The 22,267-nt window shown below is 40.6% G+C and overlaps 1 protein-coding gene across 1 annotated transcript in view; it reads left to right on the plus strand.

Annotated features, from left to right (window-relative positions):
* Positions 1 to 22,267, plus strand: part of HYDIN (HYDIN axonemal central pair apparatus protein) — a 350,217-nt gene that overhangs the window by 164,037 nt on the left and 163,913 nt on the right. The window contains exons 36-38 of the mRNA XM_081335684.1: positions 87 to 326; positions 7,832 to 7,982; positions 10,147 to 10,341. Coding sequence (XP_081191810.1) covers positions 87 to 326; positions 7,832 to 7,982; positions 10,147 to 10,341 — 586 coding nt within the window. The remainder of the gene's footprint in view (positions 1 to 86; positions 327 to 7,831; positions 7,983 to 10,146; positions 10,342 to 22,267) is intronic.

Here is a 22,267-nt window from a genome sequence, read left to right on the forward strand (position 1 = left end):
AGCAGGGAGGCTTTTGGGTTAAGATGATTTGGGGGCCTTTTTACCTGTTCTTATTTGTAATAAAGTGATATTTTTTTACATCTTAGAAATTGTACCAGAATATCCTGATCTTAAGCATTTCGCAGAGCACTCAGCAACTGCTGCTGAATGTCTCGGGGCAAGGTCTGGAACCACGTCTTGAATTCAGCCCCTCCCTCCTGGAACTGGGGCCTCTCCTTCCCTATGGCACTGGGGATGAAGCTGAAGTGGTGGTGAAGAACCCCTGCAGCTTCCCTATTGAGTTCTACTCTTTAGAATTGGACCAGCAGTATCTTCTAGAAGAACGGGTGAGCCATTTGTGCCAGTTAAGAATAACCCAAAGTGTTTACTGTATAAATAATGCTCCTCCAAGAAGATATTCTGAGGTCAGCAATTAAAAGGTTCGTTGGATGCAGAAATGCATCACAATGTCTGTAGACCTTAAAACAGGTTGTGCAGTTTTCTTGAGTCAAGGACCACACTTGAAATGGTTGGGGGCCACTCTCTCAAATGTAAAGGGGATCAGAGAATGAACCAGCACCCAGACCCAATCGCACATCCCCTCCCAGGTGACCTTGACAACCAGAAGGCTTAGAGTTGAACAAGGGAGTGGCAGCTGCAAGACTCCTGTTCACTTCCTCAGATTCAACAGGATCAAACTTCATGCAGATAACTTTAAGAGACTTCACCCCTTTAACCTTCAGTATTTCTGCCCCAACAGAGTGAATCTCAGCAACTTCATCCACAAGATGCATACTATATCTCACCATTAAGCCCTCTAAGGTCACCTGAACCACTGGGCGGCTGCAATAAGCGGCCACCAAGGCTTTGGTCGGACTCTATAGCAGACCTTCCAGAACCAATCAAGTTCCTTCTGGAGTCCAGTTGGTTCTATCAATCCCCTGGAGTTAGCTGGTCTAATAGGACAAGCCTCCCTGCAAAGGCAGGAGGTGATAGAGAGCTACAGGCTTAATAGAGAGTGATCTGACCAAGAGGACAGAAAGCAATATCTCCCCAAAATCCAGAACACCCTGTCATAGCTCTGACAGTCAGATGTTGTTGTTTTTTATTGAAAAGTTTTACAATACATTTTATCTTTAACAATCCCTCCCCCCCCTCCCTCCACCCAACCCTTCCTAACCCTCCCTAACCCTCCCCCCCTTTCCCCCCTCCCCCCTCCCCGACTTCCCAGAGCTAAATACAAGGTATAAAAGTAAAAACAATCATAAACAACCATATGTTAACAACAATAAACTATTAAGTCTATCGCACTCTAGCTCATATGAAATGACTACAAGCAATACTAATATCACATAAAAAACTTATACAAATGCTAAATGAAACTTTTTGGTCCCATATTTGTTCTGGATATAATCAATCCACTTTTTCCACTCCATAATATAACGTTGTTGCGAATGGTCTTTCAAATAAGCCGAAATCTTTGCCCTTTCCGCCAGGTCAGAAACTTTTAGAGTCCATTCTTCTATAGTCGGCAGTTCCTCCTTCTTCCAATATTGACCTACTAAAAGTCTTGCTGCCGTAATTAAGTTCAGCATCAACTTGGTGTCCACAACAGTAGTATCTGTAATTATGCCCAATAAGAACAATTGCAGACAAAACTTTATCCTTTGCTTAAATATCTTCTGCATATTCCACCAGATTTTAATCCAAAAAGCTTTAACCTTTTTACAGGTCCACCATATATGAAAATACGTTGCGTCTTCGCCACCACATCTCCAACATTTAGGTTGGTAGTTCGGATACATACTTGCAAGCTTTTTAGGATCTAAATGCCACCTATAAAACATTTTGTAAAAGTTCTCTCTTAAGTTTTGAGCTTGTGTAAATTTTACGTTCCTCACCCAAATCTTTTCCCAAGTGTCCATTGTGATAACTTCTTGAATATTCTGAGCCCACTTTATCATACAATCTTTAACAAGTTCTGTTTCTGAGTCAATTTCTATCAATGCAAGATATATCCGTTTGATATGTGCTGGACCCTGATTTCTAATTTGCTTTACCAAATTTTCATCAGTCATTGAGAAACCAATTTTCTGGTCTTCTTTCCACCTGGCCCGTAATTGACCATATTGAAACCAAGTTTGAACAATCTTCTCATCTCGTAAAAAATTATACGGCTTCAAACACCATACGTTCCTCTCCAAACTTAAGATCTCCTTGTATGTACAGTAGTCACATCATGTTTGAAGCCAACATTTATGTTTTCTATTGCATGTTTCAGAATTGCCCATAAAGGTATCTTGTAGTTTAGCTTATGTCTATACTTTTTCCAAACTCTCAGCAATGCCTGTCTTAAAATATGCACTTTAAACACATTATCTACCTTCTTATCATACAATAAATATGCATGCCAGCCAAATAACAAGTCGTGGCCCTCAAGATTTAATAATCTCCCTTGTGTTAAATTAATCCAATCACTTATCGCTGACAACGCAGCAGCTTCATAATATAATTTAAAGTTGGGCATTTTAAGACCACCTCTTTCACGCGTATCCTGCATAATCTTAAATTTAACTCGTGGCCTTTTCCCTGCCCATACAAATTTATTGATACCCTTTTGCCATTCCTCCAAATTTGAGTCTTTTTTAAGAATAGGTATCATTTGAAATAAAAATAGAAATTTAGGTAAAACATTCATTTTCACTGCTGCAATTCTTCCCAGTAGAGACAACTGCAATTTTTCCCAGCTCTCCAATTCTTTTTGAATTTTTCCCCATAACTTTTCATAATTATTTTTATATAATTTTGCATTTGAGGGTGACAAATACACCCCCAAATTTTAACCCTTTTAACAATCTCAAATCCAGTTAACCCTTCTAGAAGGGCTTTTTGCGATACTGTCATATTTTTGGCTAATATTTTAGTTTTTTGTATATTGACCTTAAATCCAGAAACCTTTCCATATTGCATTATTATCTCCATCAGGTCCACAACAGAATTTTTTGGCTGGGTCACCGTAACTACCAGATCATCTGCAAACGCCCTCAGTCTATAATCCTGATATCTAATTTGAATTCCCTTAATTTTTTTCGAATTCCGTATTTTAATCAATAATATCTCCAATGTTAAGATAAATAATAAAGGTGACAATGGACACCCTTGTCTTGTGCCCTTTTCAATATTACATACTTCAGTCAAACTATTATTTACTATTATTCGGGCTGTTTGTTTTTGATATAATGCCCTAATTGGTTGTAAGAATTTATCCCCAAAATTCATTTTATCTAAAACTTTCATCAAAAATTGCCAATCCAATTGATCAAAGGCTTTTTCAGCGTCTAAAAAGATCAGCGCCGCAGGGATCTGGTTGTTCCTTTCCAAAAATTCCAACAAGTCTACTACATGCCTCACATTATTTTTCATTTGTCTACCACTGATAAACCCAGTTTGGTCCCCATGAATTATCTGTTGCAGAACCCTCATCAATCTGATAGCTAAAACCTTAGCAAATATCTTGTAGTCCGTATTCAAAAGTGATATTGGTCTATAATTTCTTACTTGAGTGACGTTCTGATCTTCCTTCGGAATCAAAAAAATAAAGGCAGTTCTCCAAGACGGAGGTACCCTTCCTCCCCTTTGAATTGTCTGAAACAATTCCCTTAGTGGCTTTATCATCTCCAATTGTAGGTTTTTATAGTACACCGCAGTCAGTCCATCCGTGCCTGGCGCTTTATCCACCTTCAATTGTTTAATTGCTAAAAGAATTTCTTCTTCTGTTATCAGTTGATTAATCTCTTCATTTTGTTGTTGTGTAAGAACCGGGATGTTAGCATTCCTCAAATATACATCAATATCTGCTTCATTAATCTTATCTTTAGCATATAATTTAGAATAAAAGTCCAGAAAGGCTTCCTTAATAAGGTCCAGTTGATACACAACCTTACCCTTATGTTCTATTTTATCTATGTTAGAAGCCCTTTGCTTCTTCCTTAACCTGTAAGCTAACCATCTGCCTGGTTTATTGGCATTGCAAAAAGTGTTGTGCCTAGCAAACCGTAAATTAGTTGCCACCTGATCAGCCATCAACTTATCAAATTGTCCTCTTAACAAAGTAATAACCTCTTTGATCTTCACATCCGATGGATTCCGAATTAGGGCCTTTTCTTTTTCTCTAATTTCATTCTCCAACTCCTTCCTCCTAAATTCCAAGTTACGTCTGTATTTGTTATTCATATATATTAACACCCCTCTCATATAAGCTTTACTAGCATCCCAAACCATGTCCATAGAAGTGCCCTTATTCATGTTAGTTTCAAAAAAGTCCTTCATCTGTTTTTTACATTCTTCCACATTTCTCTGATTTCTAAACAAGTTCTCATTTAAGCGCCAAGAGCGCCTATCTCTATTATCCTTGTCAATCTCTAACCAAACTGGACTATGGTCAGACATAGTTCTTGGACAAATCTTTATCTTTTTAATCCTGGAAAAAAAATCATTAGTCAGTAATATAAAATCAATCCTGGAAAAAGATTGATGTCTATCAGAAAAAAAAGTATAATCCTTTTCTTTTAAGTGTATTTCTCTCCAAATGTCTCGCAACTCCAAATCATCCTTCATTTCAAAAAAAGATTTAGGCAATCTAGCGTGGCTTGGAATATGCCTAAAAGAGCCACACTTGTCCAGTTGTACGTCCAAGACTCCGTTCCAATCTCCCATAAAAATAAAAGATTTATAATCCAACTGAATAATCTTACTGTGTAATGAACTATAAAAGTCAGCTTGTTGTTGATTAGGAGCGTACAGTCCAACCAAAAGCGTTTTTTTGCCTTCTAACAGCAAATCTATTATAACATATCTTCCTTGTTTATCTGCTTCTATTAGCTCTGCTGTCACAGTATTCTTGACATAAATAACCACTCCATTTTTCTTATTCATTGCAGAAGCACTAAATTTTGTACCCAATCTAGAGTTCAATAGGTACTTTTGGTCCATAACCCTAATATGTGTTTCTTGCAAGCAAATAACATCAGTCTTAAATTGTTTTAAGTATTGAAAAACTTTCTTTCTCTTCTGTGGTGAGTTTAAGCCATTGACATTCCAAGTTAGAAACTTAGTCGCCATCCTTAGCGGCCCGAAGCTTCTGGAGCACGTCTGTCAAGAGTCCCTTAACTTCCTTAGGCCGCGCCCCTCCCACAGCTTCGCTATAGGTACGCTTTGGAGGTTCCATAACTTTCTGCTGGTCTTGCTCTTGCTCTTGTCTCGCTCGTCTCAAGGCAGCACGCGTCATCCTCTGCTCTCTGGCATCTTCCGATGAAGCTGTAATTTGATCCCCTCCAGTAGCTTTCTCATCTGTCTGTGTTCCTTCAGCATCTTGAGGCTTTCCCTCGCCATTTTTCTTTACAGATTCCAAAAGTGGTAAAGAGGTTGCTTTTAAAACATTGCTATAGAAATCACGTGCCTGGATCACTGTGACCAAACGGTGTCTCGTGCCTTCATGCATCACCACCATACCCACTGGTATCTCCCATCTAAACTTGATGTCACGTTTCTTAAGTTCCTGTGCCAGAAAAGCAAAATCTTTCCTTCTCCTTAAAATTCTTGGAGGAATCTCTTTTAAAACTAAAACTTCTTGCTCAGCAACCACAAGCTTAGTATCATAAGAAACGTGGATAACTTCATTCCTGATTGCTCTCTTTGTGAAATAAACCACCACATCTCTAGGTAGCTTCCTCTGCCTTGCAATCCATGAATTCACACAAAAGATTTTGTCTATATTTCCCTCAATTTCAGCTGCTGACTGTCCCAGTACCACTTCCAAAGCCTCAGAGACTATCTGCTTTAAATCTTCTTTAGGATTCTCTTTTAAACCTCTGATTCTGATAGCAAACTCCATCTGGTGGTACTGGACCAGAGTCAAATCACCGTCCATTTTGTCCATCACATTTTCATTCTCTAACACTTTTGCTTCTAATCTGGAATTCTTTTGGCTAAGATCTTCCATTTTTTCGTCCAAGCATTGAATACATAAAGCCACACCTTGAAGTGCAGGCAAGATGTCTGCCCTCATTGCTGTAAACTTCTCTTCCAGCTTTTCCATCTTCTCCTCCAGCTTTTCCATCTTTTCATCTATAATATCTGCTATTTGTTGTGAGTGCTTTTCCAAAGCATCCTGTAAATCTTTAACCGTCAGTGCCGGAGCAGGTGCAGGAGGCAATAAGGCTTGCAGCGAGGACTGTTGCACCGGGGAAGCCCCCGCACTCCGGAGAACTTTAGAAGTTTTAGCCGCCATCTTCCCCCACTTTCACTTGCTACGCACTTTCACTTTTAAAGTCCATAAAATCCATTGAACTAGAGAACAAAAATCCACTTCACCTTGACCTCCTGTATCGCTCTGCCTGCCTCTTCACACTCCAAAGTCCTTCCTTCTGGCAGGGGTGGTTGCTAACGCTTAGTTCTGCTCCCAAAAGCATGGAGCAGAAACGCTGCGCAGCCCAGAGCAAACCCAGGCTTCAGGGGGGCTCGATCCTTCAGCCGCCCGAACTAGAAGCTCAGGCGGCCCCGGAGAGCTCAACCCCTACCTGGGGCCTCACCCCCTCCTCTTCTCCCGAGGAGGGGGCTTCCGAACCGCTGAAACAGCTGATCGGTGCTGTTTTCAGCAGTTCTATGAAGCTGCGGAGCGGACAGCCTGGAGATGGCTGTCTTCAGCGTCGCGTCGCCACCGGAAGTCCTCTGACAGTCAGATGTTAACGCTATTATGCATTGGGCTCTGGATACCTGGGACCAGGCTGTTATGGTGGTCATGAACTACGTGAACTATCTCAGACCCTGTCCCCAGAGAAGACAAACTGAAGTCCCCAAGACTTCAAGGGAGGAGCTTGTTCCAATAATTTATGGGGGTGCTGGTGCATTCTCTCCTCAAGGGACTATCGCTCAGCCCCACTGTCTGGACAGTTTTCATCCATTCCCCTTTTTAGGGAATGTCGTGGAAAAATTGGCCACATGGCAGCTTCAGAGGATCTTGGATGAAGTGGATTGTCTGGACTGCTTTTAGTCAGGATTGAGATCAGGTTATGGGACTAAAAAAGCATTGATTGTGCTGTTGGATGACTTCTGGCAGGAGTGAGATGGGGGCAGTGCTACAATTCATGCTCTTTTGACTGCTCAGTGGCCTTCAGTATTGTTGATCATGGTATACTTCTGGACTAGCTTCAGGAGTTGGGGGCACTATGTTGTGCTGCTTCTCCTTCTTCAGGGTCTGTTTAGTTAATGTTGATGGAGGGAAGAAGTCCAGCAACTTGTGGGGTGCCACAGAGCCTGGTCCTCTCTCCTTTCCTATCAAACATCTGCATGAGGTGATCTGATGGCTTGAGATGAGATATCATCAGTATGATGATGATACCTAGCTTTACATCTCCATGCTGGGTTACCTGAGGGATGCTATGGATGTCCTGTCCTAGTGCCCTAGAGGCTCCTGTGGCCTGGATGGGGTGCAAAGGGCTTTGGCTCAGTCCAAACTAGACTGAATGGATTTGGGTGCTTGCACTTTCTGGGGACAAGGTACAACTCTTCATATTCCTTGTCTGATTAGACTCATGCCCAACCTACTGAATGAACTAGCTGGGTAGAAATATCTGAGAGAAGAAGGTCCCTTCGATAGCCCAGTCCCAAGCCATGAAAAAAGTGATAGGTGACATCTAGAATTTTAGTAATTGTTCTTCTAAAAAGAAACAAAGAGTTTCTAAGATAAGAAAAAATCTAGATGGATAGGGCATTTCAAAATAAATCCTCATCTGGACTGTCTGAGAGCGCCATGCTCAGAAAGTCTTTGTGATTTGCCCTACTTTGACTGCAGATTTTGCGGATGCTGAAGGGCTACGATAACCACCATATCCTTCTGTTGCCTCCTCGCATGCCTGGAGAGAAGCTGCCCATTGAGGTGCTGGAATATTTTGAGGAACAAAAGAAGATTCAAGGCGACCAGGAAGGATTGAACCTGGATAATGGTGAGGGAGGGCCCCATGGCTGGTGGGTCTGTGGCAGCCAGCAAGGAGCAGTGTGTTTTGCTCTGGCCTTTTCTGCCCATGGAAAAGAGCAAACTCCTTTTGTCTTTTATGGGGCTCTAATTTTCTATCTCTGAAGAGAAGTCTAGTGATGGTAATGCCAGGAAAAAGGATAAAGAGGCAGAAACAACGTGCCTCACACAGATTCATTTTATTTAGCCACTAAGCAGAATATCTCCTAGAAGTACTTGTGTCAATTTCCACAGAAGGAAGGTTGCCGCTTAATTGAATTTTTCCCCCTTTGAATACGGAATAAACCTTCTGACTCCTTCCTGGTGGAGCAATGTAGGTGTAAGATAAAGGTAAAGGTTTCCCTTGTCCAGTCGTGTCTGGCTCTAGGGGTCAGTGCTCATCTCTGTTTCTTGACTGAGGGAACCAGCATTGTCCAGAGACCCTTTCTGGGGTCATGACTATATGTCAAGGGACACAGAAGGCTGTTATCTTCCCAGCAGAATGGTACCTATTAATCTGCTCACATTTGCATGGTTTCAAACTACAAGGTCGGCCAGAGCTGGGGCAGATAATGGGAGCTCACTCTACTGCATGGCACTCAGGTCCTGAACCCCGGGTTGTCAGCTTTCCAGCTGACAAGCTCAGTGTCTTTAACCACTGAGCAATCGCATCCCCTCATAATTTAGGTATATAGAATATAGAAGTAGAAACAAATTCTTTGAGTAGAAGTAGTTGGGCCATGGGGCCAGTATGATCCTTGAAGTATTTTCCATGCAAATGAAACCACTTAAGTGACTGTGCAGGCTAAATCCAGTTTCCCTTTGGCAACCAGGAACAATGGCTGCTTGGGGAGAGGCCAGTGGGAGAGTTGGTGCTCTGAGCTTGGTTAATTCCAGCCACAACACTAACCGAGCAAGCCAGCTGAAGGTGGAAGCTGTATGCACTGCCTTGTAGTCTAGCCCCACCCATCATCTTGCATGGAAACCACATGCTTTTTGCTCAGGGTTGTTCACATGGAAAGCCTCCCAGGTTTGCAATCCCAGAGGCAAAGAGAGTGAGACTCAACCCTGCTTGGCGTTTTTCAGCCTGAAGCTGGGACCCTTCTTTTCCAACACACAGAGCCATGAAAAGGCGAACAGTTTTGACATGGCGTTGAAGAGCCAGGCTCAAAACTGGGAGTCTTGAGTTGTGCATGGCAGCCAATCCAGACCATCCCAGAGGAGGGTTGTGGTGAGAAAACAAGAGGCCAGAGCATTGGACATGTAGACTATCTTGAGCTGGCCAAAAATAAAGGTGGAGTAAATATCAAATCCATAAAATAAGATAAACAGAAGAAATTAGATCATTTGGCTGAAATATTTCCTTGTTTTGATTGTTAAGAATTGCTGCCTATTCCTGGCAAGGCCTTGTCTAGTCATAGTCTTGCTCCAGTTGGAACAATTAATTCCACATTAATTGTTAATTCCACATTAATTATTCCAAAATAGCACTGCCTATCAAACAACAAGGGGACGTGGTGGCTCAGTGGGTTAGGACGCTGAGCTTGTCGATCAGAAGGTCGGCAGTTTGGCGGGTCGAATCCCGAGTGCCACGTAACAGAGTGAGCGCCTGTTACTCGTCCCAGCTTCTGCCAACCTAGCAGTTCGAAAGCATGTAAAAATGCAAGTAGAAAAATAGGGACCACTACGGTGGGAAGGTAACAGCGTTCCGTACGCCTTTCGCGTCTAGTCATGCCGGCCACATGACCACGGAGACGTCCTTGGACAAGCACTGGCTCTTCGGCTTTGAAACGGAGATGAGCACCGGCCCCTAGAGTCGGAAACGACTAGCACGCATGTGCTAGTTTACCTTTTATCAAACAAGAACTTAATTTTACCAGTTGATTTAATGGAGACACATATAAATGGAGCTACAGTGTCTGTTCTGAGCCTATCTGTGTCCCAGTTAGATGCAGAACCGTGAAGCAGCCTTGAAGTTAAGGCAGGGAGCAGTCATGCCAGAGGCCTCTCCCATGGGAGAAATAGTGAGTGGCTGCAATTACTCTCAAGACTCTGCTGTGCTTTGCTCTAGAATGCTCTATTGGAAGCCTAAGGGCAGTGAGCATTCTTACTGGTCTGGTGTGCATGGCGTCCTTCTTCTTTTTGTTCCCGGACAGAGGAAGAAGAAAGCACTCACTTTTCTGAACATGGAATGAAGCCTCACGCTTCGGTTGTGCAAGCACCAGCCATGGGGACATCTGTTCTTCCTTCTCTGTCACTCTTGGACAATAATCGGACGCTTCAGGCAGAATCCAAAATTGATCAGGAGGAAGAAGAGGAAGAAGAGGGAACCGAAAAAGGTCAAGTGCAAGGTGAGTGCATTCTTAGTTTTAGATGCAAGTGTGGTAAAAAGGGTGCCAACAGGAGTGGACTTGCTTGCTTCCTCTATTTTGCTGGTAGTTTCATAAGTGAGAAGAACAATTGTTACTTTTCACACGTTATAAGTTATTTAAGATGGGCAAAGAACTTGACAGGAATTAGTGTTCTGGGCAAAACTGTCCTGCTTCAGACTTCCATGTCACGCACTCAGACATGGTTGCTCTAGAGACTATCAGTTTTAATTCAAGGCTGACGAGTTAACAATGAAGAAAGGAGTGTAAACAAAGCAGAGCTGGCTTTGAAATATGAGTATGCAGAAGAATTGTCCAAAGCCAATTCAGGGTTCCAAGAACATTGTCAGCATGGTCAGCCACTCCAGAGGTTAAAGGTTTTTACAAACAAGAACATCACACAAGAGCTGGAATCAGATGTTTCCAGCAAAGAGAGTGTGGTCAGAGCTGCTTGTTAAATAAGGCTGCAGCCAGTCGTTCATGATCAAGGGAAGTTTACTCCCTTCCTTGGTGAGGAACCTAATAGACCTTTGCTACTCTGCTCTCTTCTTTACCTGTGCAGGGGCCGGGAGGCTTTACAATGTGCACTTCTGACTTCTCCACATGCTCAGGTGATGCCTGTGTTTGAATTGCTGTTGTTGTTAGTTGCAAAGTCGTATCCAACCCATCATGACCCCATGGACAACGTTCCTCCAGGCCTTCCTGTCCTCTACCATCTTCTGGAGTCCATTTAAGCTCACGCCTACTGCTTCAGTGACTCCATGCAGCCACCTCATTCTCTGTCGTCCCCTTCTTCTATTGCCCTCAATCTTTCCCAGCATTAGGGTCTTCTCCAGTGAGTCCTTCCTTCTCATTAGGTGGCCAAAGTATTTGAGTTTCAACTTCAGGTTTTGGCCTTCTAAAGAGCAGTCAGGGTTGATCTCCTCTAGGACTGACCGGTTTGATCGTCTGGCAGTCCGAGGGACTCGCAGGAGTCTTCTCCAGCAACAGAGTTCAAAGGCCTCCATTCTTTTTTTTTTATTAAAAAGTTTTAGAATACATTTTATCTTTAACAAAAAAAAAAAGAACCCCCCCAGGCCCCTTCCCTCCCACCCTCCCCAACCCTCCCCAACCCCACCCTCCCTTTCCCCTCCCCCCCCCCACTTCCCAGATCAGAATACAGGGTATGAAAATACAAACAATCATAATCTAGCTTACGCAGACAATCCTGAACTATATAAACTATCGAACTTTAACTCATATAGATAAACTCCAAACATATATATATATACATCATATCAATAATTATTCAAAAACAAGATAATACTTTTCAATCTACCCAATAAAAACAATCACAAATAAAACAATTTATATCAATTGTCTAAAGCTGTTCTTCTTCCCAACTAAGCTTTAAATTCATATTATCCTGATATATTATACAAATTAAAATACCATAGATTACTTCCAAACTTAAAAATTTTTTATATAATCACATCATTCTTATATTCTTATATTCTATTACCTACTCCAATATTGCCCATAAAAGTATTACAAATTAATTTCAATCACACATAAAACAATTTATATCAGTTTTATAAAACTATTCTTCTATCCAACTAAACTTTAACATACTAAAACCAAGTTTATACAACCTTTCCTTCTCCTAATGTATTATACAACTTAAAATACCATACATTACCTTCCAGGCTTAAAACTTTCCATCCAAATAACAAAACATAACCTACAGAATATCAATAAACACTACTACAAATCTTCCCAATTAAATTTTCATAATCATCTTAAAACTAAAGCAACACAAAATATTATATAATTATTTTATAAGGGTGAAAAATGAATCCCCAAATACTTAATCCTTCTAGCATCCTTATTACATTATTATCTCTTGCAATTATGCAACTAAATCCTCAGGTTTGCTTCATTCTTCCAGAAGCAGCACACCTCTTCCAATTTCTGGCCTTCTCCCGTGGTGATGACATTTGACCCACTCCTGTAGCTTTCACATCTGTCTGCGTTAACCCTTCAACATCTTGTGGATTCTCTCTGGAACGTTGAGGCTCTCTGTCACCTTTTTTCTTTGTAGACTCCAAAGACGGTATGGGGACTGCTTTTAAAACATTACTGTAAAAGTCACGTGCCTGAATCACCGTGTTAAAACAATGCCTCGTACCTTCATAAGTCACCACCATACCCTCTGGTATTTGCCATCTAAACTTAATATCACGTCGTCTCAATTCTTGTGTCAAAAAAGCAAATTCCTTCCTTTTTCTTAAAATTCTTGCAGGAATCTCTTTTAAAATCAAAACTTTTTGCTCATCCATTACAAAATCAATATTATAGGAGGCCTGGATAACTTCATTTCTAATCTTTCTCTTTGTAAAATAAACTACCACATCTCTGGGTAGTTTCCTTTGTCTTGCAATCCACGAATTAACACGGAAGATTTTATCTATATCTTCCATTATTTCATCTGCTGGTCGCTCCAACACCCCTTCCAAAACCTCAGAAACCATTTTCGTCAGATTTTCCTTAGGATTTTCTTTTAGGCCTCTGATTCTCAAAACAAACTCCATCTGAGAATACTGTGTCGAAATCAAATCATAATCCATTTTCTCTATCACATTTTCAGTTTCTGTCATTTTGGCTTCCATTCTAATATCATTTTGAACAAGATCTTCCACTCTTTCATCCAAAATCTCAATGCTTTTAGCCATGCTTAACATTGCAGATGTGATGTCTGCTCTCATTTCTGCTAATTTCTCTGTAAACTTCTCCTCCAACTTTTTCTCCATTATCTCAACAAATTGTTGCATTTGCTTTTCCATAGTCTCTTGCAGCAAACTCTGCAAATCTTTTACTGTAAAAGCTGATACAGATTCAGATGCAGAGGACAATGAAGTTTTCACCGAAGACTGCTGCCTCAGGGCAGGAACTTTAGAAGATATAGCCGCCATTTTCACCCTCTATTGTTAACTACGCACTTTCACATGCAGATTCAGCAAAGTCCATTGAGTTAAAGATCAAAACATCATCTTCACCAAAATCTCCTGCATCGCTCTGCCTGCGTCCTCGTTCTCAAAAGCTCTTCCTTGCTAGCAGGGATGGTTGCGAACGCCCTGTTCTGCTCCAAAAAACCCGGAGCAGAGACGCCTCGCAGTCCGGAGCATGCCCAGGCTTCGGGGGGGCTCAATCCTTCCGCCACCAAAACTCTAAGTTCTGGCGGCCCCAGAGAGCTCTACCCCTACCTGGACGCTCACCCCCTCCTCTTCTCCCGAGGTGGGGGCTTCCGAGCCGCCGAACAGCTGATCGGCGCTGTTTTTGGCGGCTCTACGGAGCCGCGAGGCTGACAGCCAAGAAATGGCTGCCTCCGGCGTCGCCTTGTCATCCGGAAGCCCCAAAGGCCTCCATTCTTTGGCGCTCAGCCTTTCTTGTGGTCCAACTTTCACAGCCATACATTGCAACTGGGAAGACCGTAGCCTTGACTATACGTACTTTTGTTGGCAGTGTGTTTGAATAGCCTCAGTTGATTCATGACTGTGTCTTTCTTCAGGCTCAGCTAAGCAGCTTCTTCAGGATCAGATTCAGAGTCTAAGCCCTGAGCCTGGGCCATGACAAAAGCTGTGTTTCAAGCAAGTGGTGCCTGCTGTGGAAGGTTTTTTCTTCACTCATTTGGGAGCTGCTTAACCATCCCCTCCTGGAGGCCTTCATTGAATTGAATAGGTGCAAATGAAGAATATTGAACCTGGACACAAAAATATACTTGAAGTCATTATCTGCTTTCTATACTATTCTTTTTTATTAATCTGATTCACTTTTTTTCTGAATGCTGGATTAACCTTTCTAAAATTAGTTTGATAATTGACGGCTACATTTTTAATTTTAGGAAGTTTCTCCTCAATTCCAGCTTAGTCACTTTCTTTTTTTAAAAAAACAAACAAGTTTTATTAGTTTTCCAATTTAACATCCAAATATTTAGAAAGCATCATGATGACTGAGTAATCAAAGGTTCAATAACAGAGTTTTTAGTATCTATCTCAGGTTACATTATCAGAAAATCCTTCTCTATTTCCCTTAACATTTAATATAACATGCTTAAACTAGAAAATTTCTAACAATAACATGCTCAGTTAAAAGAATTATCAGACTATCCTGTTTTTAAATTTTACTTAATTTTTAATTTTGATTATAGTATTCAAGTTTATCCTCTAACATCCATAATAGCATCCATAACCCAAATTTCCCTTATTTCACTACACAAAAATTATAACATCTAAAATACACCTAATACCTATATAGGTAAATTCTAGTTTTATTTCATAAACATTTTCTATTTCTCATCCTGATAGATCACAGCTTACTAATACAATAACCTAGATTTGTCAATCTATTTTTACTTATGCATACCGCCCTGAGCTTACTAATACAATAACCTAGATTTGTCAATCTATTTTTACTTATGTATACCGCCCTGAGTCCTTCGGGAGAAGGGCGGTATACAAATTAAATTATTAAATTATTAAATTATTAAATATTTTGAGTTTTATCTAGTTCTTAATTTTTAATTAAAGTATTCAAATTTAACCTTTAATATCCATAATAGCATCCATAACCCAAATTTCCATTGTTTCACTACACAAATTATAATATCTAAAATAAGCCTAGTAAATACATAAATGTATTCTAGTTTTATCTCATAGACATTTTCTATTTCATAACCTAATAGATCACACCTTACTAGAAGAAGAATAGCTCTCTAACAGTTCTTTTTTTTTAAACCCAACTCTAGCTTTCTTTTTCTGCCAACCAGGTTTCCAGACCAAAAACTTTGGGTTGTCAGATAGATCTCCCTTTGTTCCAGCACATATTGCTTTAATCAAGGGAGACCATCTAGCCATCAATGATCCAGAAAAGCTAAACCATTTATAATCATTAAGTTGTTGCACTGATGATTCAAATCTCTGTATTTGCTCTAATATCTTGAGTCAATAGCTGGAGTCAAAATTTGGATGTTAAATTTTTCAATATCTTGTTGTTCCTTAAAGTCCTCTGTCTTAATGGTGGTTCCTTCCGGTTCTGTTGTTTTCTGGGTTATAAGTTCTTTAGTTGGAGTCTGGGTTTCAATTTGTGGTTTCAAGCTAGCACCTTTATCTTTGAGTCTAGAATTAATTATCTCAGTGGCTTCAAGAATTTTTTCAAGTATAAGCTTATAGTCAATTGAAGTTTGTAGCTGGTTTCCCTCCATTTCTGGAATAGTTATAGATAGTCTTTTAGTGGAGGCTAATTTTTAAACAAGGATCAGTAAATATTCACCTCCATAGCTCTTAGAAAAAAATTCATCTCCCAGCTGTTTCAAGTTTTTATCTTTAGCTAATGCCAAGGACAGATCTAAGTTCTAAACAGGTTTATTTGCCAGGGATATTCGCTTGCTATACCAGGCTTAACCACAAGATGTCCCCAGTGTTATTTAAAATCCTTTTAGAGAGAATAGGCTTTTATCAAATTTAATTTCTTCTTTGTCTTTTTTCTTTTTCCATTTTTGTCAAATGCATAAAATAGCCAGAGCTTTTTAGGTCGCCAAATGTAAGAAGGATATGTCCGATTAGTTAATTATATTTTTTCAAGGTTCTTTTTTTCCCCAGTGTATTCAAACGCTGCTATTTAAGAGGGTGTGAGGAAAAAAAGTTCCCTTCCCTCTCTCCTCACAAAGGGAAGCAATTTCAGAGGGTTTTTAACAGGCAAAGAAAAGAAAATAGGGATAGGGAGAATGCAGTTCTCACCCAGTTCCTCCGCTGTGCTAGGTTGTTAGTTTGGCCTCGGCTGGAAACGGCATTAATGAAGGGCCATGGAAGTGGCCGATCCTTTCTTCATCAGTCCAAGAGGTGCTACAAGTCGAATGGGAGACCCGCCGCCCTCCCACGATCGATCGGAGAATCCTCTTCCCCGCTTGTTGCCCCTCCAAGGCAACTTTTGACCCCTTTCAGGGGTCCCCTGGCAAAAGAAAGCCAGACAGCGGGAGGAGCGATCCCTTGAGTGTCTGCCAGCACCACGATCCGGAACCGGAAGCCCAGGTTGGTCATGTTCTTTGGTCAGTTTCCAACCATTGTTTCTTGTCCTGCCCATTGGTGCCCCTCAAATACTGGAATACTGCTATCATGTCTCCTCTATTTCTTTTCTTTAGACTAGCCAAACCCAAGTCCTGCAGCCATTTTTCGTATGTTTTAGTCTCCAGGACTTTGATCATCTTAGTTGCTCTTCTCTGAACTTTTTCCAAGTCTCAACATCTTTTTTATAGTATGGTGACCAAAATTGGTTGCAGTATTCCAGGTGTGGTCTTACTAGGGTTTTATAAAGCGGTACTAATGACTTGCGTGATCTTGATTCTATGCCTCTGTTTATGCAACCCAGGATTGTATTAGCTTTTTGGGCTGCTGCTACACATTGCTGGCTCATAGTCCAGTCATCGTCCACTAGGACTCCAAGGTCCCTCTCACAGTTACTGTTTTTGGGCCAGGTCTCACCTAATCTGTACTTATATCTTTGATTTTTTCCTACTTAAATGTAAAACTTTGCTTTTCTCCCAATTTAAATTCATTTTGTTGGATAGGGCCCATTGTTCAAGTTTGTCAAAATCTTTTTGGATCCTGAGCTTGTCTTCTGGGGTGTTGGATATTCCTGTCAATTTAGTGTCATCTGCAAATTTGATGAGTTTCCTTCTATTCCCTCATCTAAGTCATTTATGAAGATATTGAATTGTACTGGGACTAAGACAGAGCCTTGTGGTACCCCATTGCTTACTTCTATGTGAATGTAGTACTATTGAGGACTACTTGTTGAGTATGTTTTGTTAATCAGCTACAGATCCATCTGGTGGTGATGCTGTCTATTCCACCTTTTTCTAGCTTAACAAGAAGTAGGTTGTAGTCTACTTTATGAAATGCCTTACTGAAATCTAAGTATACTATGTCCACAGTATTTTGCTGCTCTACTAGTTTTGTTGTTGTTAGCTGCGAAGTCGTGTCCGACCCATCGCGACCCTATGGACAACATTCCTCCAGGCCTTCCTATCCTCTACCATCTTCTGGAGTCCATTTAAACTCACGCCTACTGCTTCAGTGACTCCATGCAGCCACCTCATTCTCTGTCGTCCCCTTCTTCTATTGCCCTCAATCTTTCCCAGCATTAGGCTCTTCTACAGTGAGTCCTTCCTTCTCATTAGGTGGCCAAAGTATTTGAGTTTTAGCTTCAGGATCTGGCCTTCTAAAGAGCAGTAAGGGTTGATTTCCTCTAGGACTGACCGGTTTGATCACCTTGCAGTCCAAGGGACTCGCAGGAGTCTTCTCCAACACCATAGTTCAAAGGCCTCAATTCTTTGGCGCTCAGCCTTTCTTATGGTCCAACTTTCACTGTCATACATTGCAACTGGAAAGACCATAGCCTTGACTATACACACTTTTGTTGACACTTTTGTCTCTGCTTTTTAGTGTGCTGTCTAGATTTGCCATGGCTTTCCTCCCGAGGTGCAAGCGTCTTTTAATTTCTTGGCTACAGTCCCCATCTGCAGTGATCTTGGAGCCCAGGAAAATAAAATCTGTCACTACCTCCATTTCTTCCCCATCTATTTGCCAGGGATTGAGAGGGCCGGATGCCATGATCTTAGTTTTCTTAATGCTAAGTTTCAACCCAAGTTTTGCACTCTCCTTCTTCACCCGCAACAAGAGGCTCTTTAGTTCTTCTTCACTTTCTGCCATTAGAGTGGTATCATCTGCATATCTTAGTTTGTTGATATTTCTCCCGGCAATCTTAATTCCAACTTTTGATTCATCTAGCCCTGCCTTTCTCATGATGTGCTCTGCATATAAGTTAAATAGGCAAGGCGACAGTATACAGCCTTGCCGGACTCCTTTCCCAATTTTGAACCAATCAGTGGTTCCGTGTCCAGTTCTCACTGTTGCTTCTTGGCCCGCATATAGGTTTCTCAAGAGACAAATAGGATGGTCTGGTATGCCCATCTCTTTAAGGACTTGCCACAGTTTGTTATGATCCACACAATCAAAAGCTTGATTGAATGAAGCAGAAGTAGATGTTTTTCTGGAACTCTCTACCTTTCTCCATGATATGCTGGTATGTTGGCAATTTGATCTCTAGTTCCTCTGCCTCTTCGAAATCCTGCCTGTACTTCTGGTAGTTCTCGATCCACATATTGCTGGAGTCTAGCTTGTAGCCGCCCTGAGTCCCATTAATAAATAAATAAAATAAATAAATTTTAAGCATAACTTTACTAGCATGAGAAATGAGTGCAATGGTGCGATAGTTTGAACATTCTTTGGCACTGCCTTTCTTTGGAATTGGAATGTAAACTGATCTTTTCCAATCCTGTGGCCACTGTTGAGTTTTCCAAATTTGCTGGCAAATTAAGTGTAGCACTTTTACTGCCTCGTCTTTTAAGATTTTGAATAGCTCAGCTGGAATACTGCCACTTCCATTAGCTTTGTTGTTGCTCAGCTTTTCTAAAGCCCACTTCACTTCACATCTAGGATGTCTGGCTCAAGGTCAGTGACCACCTCATTGTGATTATCAGGGACGTTAAGCTCATTCTTGTATAGTTCTGTGTAATTTTGCCACCTCTTCTTAATCTCTTCTGCCACTGTTAGGTCCCTTCCATTTTGGTCCTTTATCACGCCCATTTTTGCATTAAACGTTCCCTTCATCTCTCCAATTTTCTTGAAAAGATCTCTGGTCCTCCCTATTCTATTGTTTTCTTCTATTTCTTTGCACTGTTCATTTAAGAAAGCATTCTTATCTCTTCTAGCTATTCTCTGGAATTCTGCATTCAATTGCGTGTATCTTTCTTTTTCTCCCTTGCCTTTCACTTCCCTCTTTTCCTCAGCTATTTGCAAAGCTTCCTCAGAAAGCCATTTTGCTTTCTTGCATTTCTTTTTCTTTGGGATGGTTTTAGTTGCTACCTCTTGTACAATGTTGCGAACCTCTGTCCATAGTTCTTCAGGCACTCTGTCTATCAGATCTAATTCCTTAAATCTATTTGTCATCTCTACTGTATATTCAACAGGGATATGATTTAATTCATACCTGAGTGGCCTAGTGCTTTTCCCTACTTTCTTCAGTTTAAGCCTAAACTTTGCAATGAGAAGCTCATGGTCTGAGCCACAGTCAGCTCCTGGTCTTGTTTTTACTGACTGTATAGAGCTTCTCCATCTTTGGCTGCAGAGCATATAGTCAATCTGATTTCTGTGTTGACCGTCTGGTGATTTTCATGTGTAGAGCCATCTCTTGGGTTGTTGGAAAAGAGTGTTTGCTATAACCATCGTATTCTCTTGACAAAATTCTATCAGCCTGTGCCCTGTTTCATTTTGTACTCCAAGGCCAAACCTGCCTGTTATTCCAGTTATCTTTTGGCTTGCTACTTTAGCATTCCAATCCCCCATGATGATAAGGACATCATTTTTGGGTGTTAGTTCTATAAGGTGCTGTAGGGCTTCGTAGAACCGGTCAATTTCATCCACTTCAGCACTGGTGGTTGGGGCATAGACTTGTACTACTGTGATATTGAATGGTTTGCCTTGGATTCGAACTGAGATCATTCTGTCATTTTGGGGATTGTATCCCAGTATTGCTTTTCCTACTCTTTTATTGACTATGAAGGCTACTCCATTTCTTCTGAGGGATTCTTGCCCGCAGTAGTATACCTGATGGTCATCTGAATTAAATTCACCCATTCCTGTCCATTTTAGTTCGCTGATACCTAAGATGTCGATGTTTAGTCTTGTCATCTCTTGTTTGACCACATCCAGCTTTCCTTGATTCATGGATCTTACATTCCAGGTTCCTATGGAGAAAAAATCTTTACAGCATCGGACTTTCCTTTCACCACCAGACACATCCACAGCTGAGCGTCCTTTAGGCTTTGGCCCAGTCCCTTCATTCTTTCTGGCGCTACTACTACTAGTCCTCTGCTCTTCCCCAGTAGCATATTGGACGCCTTCCGACCTGAGGGGTTCATCTTCCAGCGTCATATTGTTTTGCCTTTTGGAACTGTCCATAGGGTTTTCATGGCAAAGATACTGGAGTGGGTTGCCATTTCCTTCTCCAGTGGATTACGTTTTGTCAGAACTCTCTGCTATGACCTGTCCATCTTGGGTGGCCCTGCATGGCATAGCTCATAGCTTCATTGAATTACGCAAGCCCCTTCGCCACGGCAAGGCAGTAATCCATGAAGGGGATCTAATCCATGAAGGGGTCTACTAGTTTAGTCTTTTCTAAAAAAGGCTTCTTGTGAGGAAACCCAAAGTGGCATCTTCATAGAGAACCTTGTTTTGTATTTATTCCATACTCTCAAAATGGCACACCTAATAAAATGATTATTAAAAACAACATTTACTTTAACTTTATCGTACCACAAATAACCGTGCCAACCAAACCTTAATTCATGACCTAGTCCAATAATCTCTTATTTTGAAGGTTCACCCATTCTTTTAGCCAAGCAAGCAACAAGCATCAAAGTACAGTTTCAAATCAGGTAACCCCAAACCCCCTCTTTCCTTACCATCTTGCAATAATTTATAGCTAATTCTCGTTCTTTCCCCTGCCATATAAACTTTGAAATATCTCTCTGCCATTGTTTAAACGGAATTTCAGTTGCAAGTACTGATAATATTTGAAACAGGAAAAGCATATTTGGTAAAACATTTACCTTGATTACAGAAATTCTACCCAATAATGAAAAATGGAGTTTGTCCCATCTTAATAAATCTTTTTTAATACCATTCCAGAGAGGCACATAATGATTTTTGAACAAGTCTGAGTTTGTTAACATAATCCCCCAAATATTTCATCTTTTTCTGAACCCTAAAAACCAGACTTTTTAGTCTGTATATCACCATCCTGTGAGGTCATATTCTTAATCAACATTGATGTTAACTTTAAACCGGCCAAGGACCCAAACTTGTTTAGTTTCCTCATCAAATGTTCTATATTATTTTTTGTTCTTGCAGAAAAATCACCAAATCATCAGCAAAGGCCCTCAATTTATAAACTTCCTTCTTAACATTTATACCTTTTATTTTCTCATCTTGCCTGATATCTCTATTCAGGACTTCCAACACCAGGATAAATAGCAGTGGAGACAGTGGACATGCTTGTCTTGTACACTTTCTGATTTCACACAATTAATAACAATTTTTGCTTGCTGTGTTGTATAAACAGCCATAAACCCTTGAATAAAATTCCCACCAAAATCCATTTCTTCCAAAACTTTAAACATAAAGACCCAATTTAAATTGTCAAAGGCCTTCTCAGCGTCTAAGAACATTAAAGCTGCCCGTAGTTCATTGTGATATTGCAAATATTCAATAATGCTCAAAACCATTCTCACATTGTTCCTTATCTGTCTTTTGGCAGAAAGCCAACTTGATCATCATAAATATTATGCCTGTAAAACTTACTTTAGTCTTTCTGCCAAAATTGCAGTAAATAGTTTATAATCCTCATTTAATAATGAGATTGGTCCATAATTCTTTATCATCATGGTATCCAGACCCTCTTTCGGAAGTAACACAATATTAGCTTCTGTCCAGGTTGGGATTATATTTCCTCACTGTAATATAGCATTCATTACATCCTTTAACGGCTGAAGAAGTTCATCTTCAAAACATATATAATATTGACTTGTAAACCCTCTGTGACAGGGCCTTTGCCTAATTTCATTTTTCTTATAGCTTCTGATATTTCAAAGGTAGTTATTGGGTCATTCATTATAGCTTCTTAATATTTCAAAGGTAGTTATTGGGTCATTCATAAATTGTTTCTGAGTTTGTGGAAGTTTCAGCAAATCTTGTCTAAACAAGTATTCATCTATTTTTGACTTATCTAACTCCTGCATCTTATACAAATAAGA

The sequence above is a fragment of the Vipera berus genome, assembly GCF_964194415.1.
Source record: "Vipera berus genome assembly, chromosome: 10".
Classification (NCBI taxonomy): domain Eukaryota; kingdom Metazoa; phylum Chordata; class Lepidosauria; order Squamata; family Viperidae; genus Vipera; species Vipera berus.